General features: G+C 35.6%; 1 protein-coding gene across 1 annotated transcript; it reads left to right on the top strand.

Moving 5' to 3' along the window:
* Positions 1-6,265: 6,265 nt before the first annotated feature.
* On the top strand, positions 6,266-8,210 carry LOC114490191 (olfactory receptor 4A15-like). The gene is made up of 2 exons (XM_028504118.2): positions 6,266-6,399; positions 7,051-8,210. Exon 2 carries the CDS (start codon positions 7,095-7,097, stop codon positions 8,010-8,012), a length of 918 nt encoding a protein of 305 aa, XP_028359919.1. The 5' UTR covers positions 6,266-6,399; positions 7,051-7,094; the 3' UTR covers positions 8,013-8,210.
* The last annotated feature ends 3,789 nt before the right edge of the window (positions 8,211-11,999 follow it).

Genomic DNA, 11,999 nt, shown 5'->3' on the forward strand with positions numbered 1-11,999 from the left:
TTGCTTTCATTCCTTATTTTAATAATTAGTGTCATCTCTGTTGTTCTTGATTAATTTTCCTAAATATTTGTCAAGTTTTTCAAAGAACCAAGCTTCTGGTTTGGTTGGTTCTATTATTTCTATTCTGTATTTCATTTTTCTATTCTAATAGTTATTTTATTCCTTCCACTTGCTTTTAGTTTAATATTTTCTTCTTTTTCTTATTTATCAAGGTGAGAACCTTTTCTTTTACAGCATAGGTGTTCACAGACATAAATTTTCCTCTGGGGACTGCTGTTTGCTCATTCCTTAGTTTTGGTGTGTTGTATTTTCATTCACATTTGTCTCAAGATATTTTCTAATTTCCTTTGTGTTTTGTCTTTGACACATTGGTTGTTTAACAGTAAGTTGTGACATTTCTACATATTGGTGAATTTTTCAGTTTCCTTTCTGTTATTACTTTCTAATTTCATTCCTTTGTAGTGGGAATAGATACTCTAGATGATTCAATCATTTTAAATATATTGAACCTTGTTTAGTGACCTAACCTGTAGCTGTGCGTGAAGAATTTGTCATGTTCACTTGAGAAGAACATGTATTCCAGTATGTTTGGGTCATACATATTTCAGTTCTAGTTGGTCTATAGTGTTGTTTAAATACCCTATTTCCTTATTGATCTTATTTCTAGTTATTCTATACATTATTGAAAATTGGATATTGAGATCTGTAATTCTTATTGTAGAACTGTCTAGTCTCCCTTTAATCTGTCAATTTTTACATTTTTGTTTATAATGATATCTGTCTTTTATGGATTGATATTTTTATCATTACATGTTGTCTTGCCTTTTCTCTTGTAACAATTTTTGTCTAAAAGTCTTTTTTTTTTTGGTCTGATAATAACACAGTCACTCCATTTCCCTAGTTACTGTTTGCATGTAGTCTTTAAATTAAATAGTGAAAAGAAATGTTATGAACCAGAAACAGCAACATCAGCTGTGAAGCACCACCAGGAAGGGTGCCTGAGCCCAGGGAATGCACCCCAGGCACCGCTGCAGGCTTCTGCGCTGGAGGCCTGCAGAGCAGGCAGCTCCAGGGAGAGAGGGAGTGTTTAATTATTCTGTGAGGGGAAGTAATTCATGAGTGTCTGAGAAGGTAGATTTCTTTCATCACTTGAAAATACATTCTCAAAATCTTAGTGGAAATGCCGTCTCGAGGTTGAGATGCTTTTTTTTTAAGTTAGTAGAGATATGGCTTTTATTTATTGTCTATTTTTTAACTGTTTAAATATTTGATCTATTTAATTCTCTAAACAATGGTATGTATCATTAGTCTCACTTTGAAGATGAGAAAAATTGAAGCTAACGAGGATTACTTAACTTATTTCAAGGAAAGAAAGCATCTACATGGCACAGCTGAAATTAGAGTGGATTTACATTATCCAATGTCTGTGTGCTTTAACTAAGCTGTTACTCATGTTAGTGAGCCAGTTATAACTGGGGTTTCTCAGTTGTTGATGCGTCGTCACTCTTCTGCTCAAGTAATTTCTAGCCAGTTGATAGTTAACAGTGAAAGTGTGTAGTGTACTTGAGTATATATTTGGAAAAGCACGATGGATTGGTTTACCTCATAACAAGGTGGAATCACATATGCACCAGGTGTGCTCACACAGGCACCTTATGCACAATTCACCAAGAGATGCAGCACAGCTCAATTCCCAAATTTGTTAATCTTCCCACACCCTCTCTTACTTATCTACTCTAGACTTTGGGTAATTTTTTTTTGGCTTCAGCTTCATTACTTCCTTCAGAATACCTTCCCTAGGCATTCTTCCTACTACCCTGTTTATATTACACAGACTTAGAACTCTTGATTATTTTATAGTGCTCACCACATTCTCTTTTCTAATTAATTGAATGCTTATAACATGAGAGCAGGGACACTATCTGGGCTGTAGGGGACTACTTGTGTTTAAAGTTCAGTCCTGCCATTACTCACTCCTGATCCTGGGTGATTTACCTAAACTCACAGTGCCTCAGTTTCCTCATTTGTAAAATGGGAATAATAATAGTACCCATCACAAAGGGTACTGTTATTATATCATGTGTTTAACACAGGGCCTAGCATATGTCACTCAATAGTTATTTTTATTTTTATCATTGAACACCACTGCCTGGTACTTTTACATGTTTAATGAACATTTATCAGAAAAACAAAGAAATGAAGAATTCAGGTTATGGCTGTAGTCTGATGATTATCCCAGTCTTGTAGATGAATTCTAACCCTTGTCAAAATGTGAAGGGAGAGGTAGTTGGTTTCCATCTTGGCAAAGACTCTTTAGATTAATTTCTCTTCCCTGGAGGAAACAGCACAGAGGTGAGTTGCCCACGTGAGTAAAACTCGTCTCTATTTTGTGAGAATTAAAGGAGTTGAGGGGTGGGACTGAGAATTTCTTGGCAGAGTGAACCACAGAGGCAACATCTCTCCCTGACGTCTTCTGTAGCTAGATGTGAGCTTCTACACAAATGATGGGAGAAGGCAGGGCAAGTCCCAGGGACCGAACTCTAAGGCTCAGCTCTGAAAAAGGCTTGAAGAATTGTCTTCAAGGAGTTCCTTATCCAAGAGACCTTTAATCAACTGCTGATGGTTTGGTAATTGAATTTGCTTTCCTAGCTTTAGAAATAGCGATCATGTTCTTAGGAGCTGCACCAACGCTTTCACATCAGTTTCTACATAAACACTTACAATACATAGATTTCTATGAGTGCCATGAAAATAGAAATGTGCTAGAGCTACTGAAATCTTCCCCATTTCTCCAAAATCAGGTTTCTTTTAAATAAGACATGCATGTGTCTACTATCTGGGATTCTTAGTTGAAACAGCAGGCTGGGATGCAAAGTCTTAGACAAACAGGATGTGGTCAGCATTAGTATATAGAAGCACAGTTTTCTTCTTTTAGGTTTTACTTCAGCATTTCCATTTCTGGAAACACTTTGATTTATTTACAGTAAATTTATATAACCATGATTCTGGATTAAAGAAAATCCTGATGGATTTTAAGTATTATTGAATTGACAAAGAGTCAACTCATAACAAGACAGTAGTTTATAACCATCAATATTGAGCTGGGCCAGAATAATTTCTTTTCCTGACTAATTTATAAAAGCAACCTGTCAGTTATTTATTTGTCAGTATTTTTTCCTGCTAATTAGCCTAAGAGCCATAATCAAAAATGAGTTTGATAGAAAGTTTGGATTTCAAGTACAATGCTTGTTGGAAATACTATGACACACCTACTTAAAATTTTTCTTATATTACTAAGAAAGAGTCATGTTTTCTTCCCCCCTTTTTTCTCTTTTTCTTTGGCTCACCTTTCTTTCTCCCCTCCCTTCCTCCTCTCCTCTTCTCCCATATCTTCTCCTCTCCTTCTCTCTTGTCATACCCCTTTCTTGCACTCAACAAATGCTTTATAATATCTGATACTGGTCCGCATTATAGATATAAATATAAATCATAAAACTAGTGAGGCACAACATTCTACAAAGCATTGATTTGAATAATGAACTGGGTTTAAATTAAGTTTCCTGTCTCCTGGAGAACTCTACCCTCAGTCACTCAAGTTTAGAAGGAGTAAGTTTTTCATACATTGGAATATGTCTTTAGCAAATGAGTAAATTAAATGTATGGACAATAAATCCCACACACACACAAAAAAACAAGCAAACTAAACAATAATTCAATCTTTATATTAAATATTTTTAATAGCTTGTTTAATTTTTTTAATCTAATGGCCTTTTTGACACTTATTCTTGTTTCCCATGTCCTCCTTGTCTCCTCACTTGGTTACAGTGAGGAGACACTTATTTGACACTTATTCTTGTTTCCCATGTCCTCGTCTCCTCACTTGGTTATAGCTCACTATATTTCTGAACCAATATATCTTGGTTCAGAACCTTTGCCTTAAGAGGCAGTTTTTGAAACTTTTCTTAATGATTCTTGCATGGGAACAATAAAATCACATAACAGTAGCAGTTAAGTTCAAAATGATTTAATTTTCACAGCAGTCCTAAATGTAGCATACTTATCCCTCCTTTTAATAGGTAAAAAATTGATACACAAGTGCCCCAGGTTCGATTCCCAGCCAGGGTACATTCCTGGGTTGCAGGCCATAACCCCCAGCAACCACACATTGATGTTTCTCTCTCTCTCTCTCTCTCTCTCTCTCCCCCTCCCTTCCCTCTCTAAAAAATAAATAAATAAAATATTAAATAAAATAAAATAAAATATTCTTGCCATATTTCAACTTTAAAAAAAAAATTGACACATAAAGAGATAATTTAATGTTATGGTTAATAAGGGGTAGATCCCAGACTCCCAAAGTCAGTCTTTGGATTTTATGTCTGTTTCTCTTTCTTTGCTTTTTAATGCATTTCTACTTCTCCATTTCTCTTTTATATTCTCGTCCATAGTTTATTCTCATTTGCCTCCTTTTCCCTTCTTTTCCTCTCACTTAATATGTGATGAGTGACAATTATTATTATTATTATTATTATTATTATTATTTTGACCAGCACTGAGGATACAAAAATGAGTAAGATGAGTGTGGGACAAGGTGTCGAGTGCTATAATGAACCGTCACCACAAACTCTGAGATTGGAAGGAGGAAGCAACTCTATTTTTTGGTTTTGAGGAAGCAGAGAAGCTTCCAGACAGGCAAAGCAGGGGAGAGAATGGCTCATGAGAGGATCTTTATATGTCTTTGAGTCTTCTCATATGACTTAGATTAATAGAACAAACTGTATTTTTCACAGGTAAATACATCCAGCAATTTTGGAGTAAAATACATGCATCTTTGGGTATTTGTGAATGTGCTTTATATGTGTCCCCATCATCAACCGGCTCTTAAAATTTGAGGCATAAAATTTTTCTCTTCTTATTTTAAAGGTTATACATTTTATTATAGAAAATTAACAACAATCTAGAAATTATAAAGAACAAAATGAATAGCACCTATATTGTTATCTATATTAATAGATGTGGATATAAAAATAAATTGATTATGAAACTGGTAGTTCGCAACTTTGCTACTTTGTCTTTACCTCAGAGAGTATTTGTCTATGTCTGTACTCATGTGACCAGCTTTTTTCAGAAATTGAAATGATGGACTCAAAACATAAACTACATACATGAAACTGTTCTCCATCCTGCCAGTAACCTGAAGATGAACAGTGCTGTGTGAAGACAGACCAGTGTAACTGACTAGGAATCATGATGTTGTAAAGGCTATTTCATGTTTATTGTTGTGAAACACAAACTAGAAAATATTTATCTAAATAATTCATATACAATTTTCTCTCTAGTCAAGATGTTGATTTGCCATTTGTTTGTTAATAGGACAAATTCTTCTGGCAATGAATATTTTGGGTCTCTGTTTACAATTAAGGTAGCTAGAGGGGAGGGAGGAGGAGATAATGGGGAAAGAAGGGGAAGGGACATCAAGAAACATGTATAAAGGACCCATGGACAAAGATAATGGGGGAGATTGAATGTGGAGGTGGGGGTGGGTTAGGCAGGGGACAGTAATGGGGGAAAATGGGGACAACTGTAATTGAACAACAATACAAAAAGATTCAGAGTTCTTTATGTTACAGAACATTCATATTTGTTTTGAAATTCCCAACAATTTGAAAGGTAATATTTTTATGAAAGACAGATGAATCAGATTTCCTTTAAGCACAGCCAGAGCTAGTAATGTGGGGAGTCTGATGTCCAGTGATGCTGCGTGTGTTAAGCCGCTCTCTGTGTCCACAGAGATGGCATCAGTGTGCAGAGGGCAGGGAGAGGCTCCACAGCCCAGAGCACGAATTGAATGGCTCTCTCATTAAAAAGGTAACTCAGGAAGTGCATTTATATGTACAATTCTGAACTGGGCTTTGGTGGTGTGAAAACTCAATCTTTTAAAAGTTCTCCTATGTAATTCTCGTACTCAGCAATGTCCTTTTGATTACCAAAAGGTGTGGGACTTAATTCAGTTCTGTAATAGTCTGATGGACATTTTCATATGATAAAGATCCATGACAATGTTACCATTTTATCAGTATTCTTTTTTAATGTTAACTTTTCAATTATAGCTTACATTCATTTTATGCTATATTAGTTTCAGATGTACAGCAAAGTGGTTAGGAAATCATGGACTTCAGTATTCTTGGACACTAATTTTAAGTATAAATATTTGGGCATAGTTTAATAGGCAGATATTTCTCACTCTCATGACAGATTCAATTTATATGTTTGCTAAGCATTGTTTATCAGTTATTAAAAATGAGAGGAAACTGTAGCACCTATAAAACTTGATTGACTTTCAAAAATCCAAGGTAATACTGCAGGAAAGAGGCTCTTCAATTTGTATTTTTCTGTTTGCAGGTGAGTTTCAGCGTCTTATACTTTTTTTGTCACTTCTATTGATTCTTCCTTTATTTGCCTGTTTATGTGATTTACCCACTTTGCTATTGGTTTGTTCTTTTTTCATTTGTTAATTACTTACTGTTCTTTGTCTATTTTAGATATTAAGTCTATCTGTCATCTAAAATATCAATCTTTTTCCCAAACTACTTTTGTATTGACTTCATGGTATCTATTCCTAAATCCTTCAAACAATTTAATATGTCTACTTGGGATTTTAATGATAAGAAGATTCTCTCACCTCTAGAGTGTAGAAAGTCATCTCTTTTATTACTAGAAAGTAAACATAAAATAAATCTTGCTTTAGTTTTTCATTAAACCTTTATTGTTTTTATTTTTGTATAAAGTATGAACCATATGTATACTTTCATTAGCTTTCAGATGGAAACCTACTTATTTTATAATGTCTTCTTTTCCCACACACATCCCTAATACTTGCCCCTCCACGAGTCTGTAAGATTGCTGAGGTTAGGGACCATGTTTTAATCAACTTTAAATTCTTATAATCTCAGAAATTCCTGCAACATAATATGTCATGATGCCTCTTTGTTGAATGAATAGACAAATTATCTTACGATTTCAGGAAGTCATAAGTAATAATTATATTTGCAGGTAATTTTGTCCTGAACTCTGCAATCAGACATACAGAAAGACCTATGGAACAAAGGACCAATGTGACCGAGTTTGTCCTCTTGGGGCTCACTCAGAGCCTTCAGGGCCAGAAAATATTGTTTGTTGTGTTTTTGTTCATCTACATGGTGACACTGATGGGCAACCTTCTCATTGTTGTGACTGTCGTGGTCAGCTCAGCCCTGGGCGCCCCAATGTACTTCTTTCTTGGCTACTTGTCACTTATGGATGCTGTTTATTCTACAACACTTACCCCAAATATGATTGTACACTTACTCTATGATATCAAAACCATTTCCTTCCAAGGTTGCCTGAGCCAGCTTTTCATGGGACACTTATTTGGTGGTGCTGAGATTTTACTCCTGGTGGTCATGGCCTATGACCGCTACGTGGCCATCTGCAAACCCTTGCATTATTTGACCATCATGAATCAACGAGCGTGTGTTCTGCTGCTGCTGTTGGCCTGGCTCGGAGGTTTCTTACATGCTGTAGTTCAGCTTCTCTTTGTTTACAACCTGCCCTTCTGTGGCCCCAATGTCATTGACCACTTCATCTGTGACATGTTCCCATTATTAAAACTTGCCTGCACTGACACTTACATTATTGGCCTCATTGTGCTTGTCAATGATGGGGGCATCTGTGTGGTCATCTTTGTGCTGTTACTCATCTCCTACGGGGCCATTCTGTACTCCCTGAGGAATCATAGTCAGGAAGGGAGGCGCAAAGCCTTATCTACCTGTGGCTCCCACATTACTGTGGTGGTCCTCTTCTTTGTCCCTTGTATTTTTATATATGTGAGACCTTCTTCTACCCTACCCATTGATAAATCCTTGACTGTGTTCTACACTGTTATCACCCCTATGTTAAACCCCTTAATCTATACCCTGAGAAATTCAGAAATGAAAAGTGCCATGAAGAAACTCTGGACCAGAAAAAGAAAATGAGGCAGCAGATTTATGTGTCACTGATTTTTAATGAAGAATTGATCCTTCCAGGAAAATCATGTGTGGTTGTTTAACTACAGCAAACTCTTCCTCAGGTTTAATAACTTGGACAAGATGAAAAACATTTATTAGGTGAATATTTTCAATGGTCAAAATATATTTTTAAGATTTTCATAATTTCTTAGAAAAGTGTTATGTTCAAATTTTATGTGTAAAATGTCTCTCTTAAGACTATGGATTTATGAACTATATGATGAGTTTGCTGTAGTTTATACTATAAATTTATTTTAGTTAATGGAAGATTTTTTCTTGTTTTCTCTTAATATAATCTTTTTCAGAATCAATACTGTTGATTACAGATTGAAGAAAATAAAATAAGACATAAGAACTTGGACGACTTCTCCACATATAAAGACAGCCCATATTACTATTTGAAGTATGAATATTATTTTTGTACCTACAAAATACTTTAAATATATAATTTTTATATTGCTTAGCATATGAAGGTTGAAGAATAATGGTGCTTCAGAGTTCTAACATTAATATAGAGGGACAGAGTATTATACAGTGTCCAGCAGAAGTAATGCCTGCTTGAGTATGGTCGGTAGGGTAATAATATGGAAGTAATAACTTATAGTTTTAATTTGAACATTTCACCTACAATGTCGTGTGGTGTGCTTGACTGTGATATTGTTATGTTACAGAATGACGTGTTTGTGATTTTGTAAAAAAAGATTTTGTAATAAAAAAGGGACATTATTTGTACTAGACCCTGTATATAAAAATAATCTGAATGAACAAGGCACATATGTGCAAAAAATAACTAAATCTTATACATTTTGCTCATTGGAAAATCTTATTATTTACTCATGTGGATTATATTTTGATAAAGAGGATCCATTAATTTTTCCAGATAATTTAGAATATTTGATAACTTTCCTGCATTTTTTAATATTCCATCTTCTTTTTGCTTGGAGTGTTTCATATCCTTCTATAGGGACCAGGCTCTTCCTTATATACAATACATAATCCTTAATCCATGAGCTTCAAATATGCAATACAGAACTTGACTAGATATTTTTGGTGATACCATTGTTAAGAAAGATGTTGACAATATATGTTATTCCTACACTTTTAGTTATGGAATATAGATTATTAGGTAATAAAAAGACTAGAATATATTGTTTTATTTGACAGAGACCTCAATCATAACATCCTCTGTATGAACCAGGCTAGAAATAAAATATATTTGTCTCTGAGATGGTAGAAAAGAAGTGTTCAAAGAAACTCATGATTCTGCCTCTGTATTTAGTCTACATTTATATAAGGAGCTAAGGTGGGGAGGCAATGGGTCCTTTTCTAGGGTACATCACACTGTATTGAAACCTTGTATCTTGAGTTAAATCCCTGTTCTTAGTACATGGAGGTCTCTTTATCTTAAGAGACCTCCATGGTAATTCTTCCCAAACATAGCACTATTCATTAAATAATACCAAGCACTTGATTTTATCAGAATTTTTATAATTAATTCTTCCAATTTAACACATTTTTATAGACTTAATGTATGTGTTCCATGTCTACCCCCAACCCCCCAATTCATGACTTACATTTTTTCTTAATGTGCTTGTATTTGGAGGTGGGACTTTTGGGAAGTGATTTGGTCATGAATGTGGAGTCCTTATGAATAGGATTAGTGTCCTTATTACAGAGACCCCAGAGAGCTCTCTTGTCCTTTATGCCAGGTGAGGACTCAGGAAGATGGCTGTCTGTGAACTAGGAAGCAGGCCCTCAACAGACACTGCAGCTGCCAGCACCTTGACTTTGGTGTTCTCAGTTTCTAGAACTGTGAGAAGTAACTGTTCATTGTCTACCACCCAGTTCATGGTATTCTGTTATGGCAGCTCAAAAGGACAAAGACAGGCATTTAGTTAATTTTGATATTTGCATAGTTACTTCATGTGATAAGATAAAAGTCTTGGTTAATTGTCTGCATTCAATGGTCTCTGTGAAGTCAGGGAAAGCTACTTCACTGTCTTTGTGCTCCCTGTTCCCTGCACAATGGCCGGGACATGGAATCCACTCCATTGACTTTGTCACTTTTATTCTTGAATTCTTGATGAATTGGAATGAGAATTTTACTGATGAATCTTGATGAACTCTTTCTAGATTAAATTTATATGCATATTTGCTACAAATATTTGTTCTTCTTTGATATTTGCTACAAATATTTCCCTTATGTTATTTATGCTATAATTGTGGGTATTCTTAGATAAATATGCTATCTTTTAATATTCTTTCACTTTTTGTTTTCTTCTATCAGTCTTAGAAAATTCCATTTTAATCTTAAAAGATTTTATACATTTTAACATTGTATTTTTTAAATAACTTTCAAAAAATTTTAACCCCTATAGAATTAATTTTTTTAGCTATAAAAACTATCTAAGCTTATTTTTCCCAAATATGTAAAATAATCTGTTTTATGAGTAATTCCATTAATAATTAAAAAATTTCTATTTACTTTGTCTAATATTTTGAAAGATTTTATTTATTTTCTTCTTTGAGAAAGGAAGGGAGGGAGAAAGAGAGCTAGAGAAATATCAATGTGTGGTTGTTTATAATGTGGCCCCCACTGGGGACCTGGCTTGCAACCCAGGCATGTGCCCTGACTGGGAATCAAACTGGCAACCTTTTTGTTCACAGCGCATGCTCGATCCACTGAGCTACACCAGCCAGGGCTTACTCTGTCCAGTTTTATATATCTACAAGGCTCAGTATTAGGGCTGTTTCTCCTCATCCTCCTTGTCTTCTTTCTTTAGTTCAGGGAAAACCAGACCGAACAATTGTTTTGGCGTGGACTGAGGTCACTCTCTAGTGTTCAGCTGATTGCTAGGCATTTAAGGAGGGTCCAAGATGACTTTGTTCCTATGAATGGTGCTTAGCAGGGATGGCTAAAATATTAGGCTGTTCTGTGTCCCTTTTTTTTTCCATATAGATAAAGGACTGTATAGACAAAGTCTCTCCAGTGACATTGTCAGACTTGTTAAATGGCATCTCAGGGCTCCCAGTGGGAAGCAGCAGAAGCTGCCAGGCCATCTAAGATCTCATCCCATCCTGACATCACCTTGAAGTCCAAGGTCACAAGTTCGAAACCAGACTGTATAGCACATCAAAGGAAACAACCAACCAAATGAAAAGGCACCCCACAGAATTGGAGAAAATATTTGCAAATCATATATTTCATAAGGGGTCAATATCCAAATTAGATAAGGAATTGGTATAACTCAGTAGCAAAACCCACCCCAAATAACTGCTTAAAAGTAGACAAAGGACCTACATAGACACTTTAAAGAGTATTTTATAGTTTTTCTATTACTGTTGGCCCAATTTTTCCCCTTCTGCCCTCCTTTACCCACCCCCCCTGCCTCCTACTCCAATAGTCATTCCCCACTCTGTTGTCCATGCCCGCGGGGCATTCATACATGTTCTTTGACTAGTACCTTCCTTTCTTTCCACCCTTATCCCCCTTCCACTTGTCCTCTAGTCACTTTCAGTCTGTTCCATGCTCCCATGCCTCTGGTTCTATGTTGCTCATTAGTTTATTTTGTTCATTATATTCCTCTTATATTTGAGATCATATGATATTTGTTTTTCACCACCTGGCTTATTTCACTTAGCATTATGCTCTCCACATCCATCCATGCTGCTATGAAGAATAGGAGTTCCTTCCTTCTTTCTCCTGTGTAGCATTCCATTGTGTGAATGTGCCAGATTTTTTTTTTTGAGCTTTGGTGGAAAATCATTTCTTTTTTTAATTACTTTATTGTTGTTCAATTACAACAACAATAAATTGTCTGCATTTTCTCCCCACTACTCCCTCCTCTGCCCCAGCCAAACCCACCTCCCTCTCTTGCTTTCACCCTCCCCCTTGGTTTTCTCCATGTGCCCTTTATAGTAGTTCCTGAAAACCCTTCTCCCACTCTCTCTTCC

This window comes from Phyllostomus discolor, chromosome 6 (genome assembly GCF_004126475.2).
Source record: "Phyllostomus discolor isolate MPI-MPIP mPhyDis1 chromosome 6, mPhyDis1.pri.v3, whole genome shotgun sequence".
NCBI classification, from domain to species: domain Eukaryota; kingdom Metazoa; phylum Chordata; class Mammalia; order Chiroptera; family Phyllostomidae; genus Phyllostomus; species Phyllostomus discolor.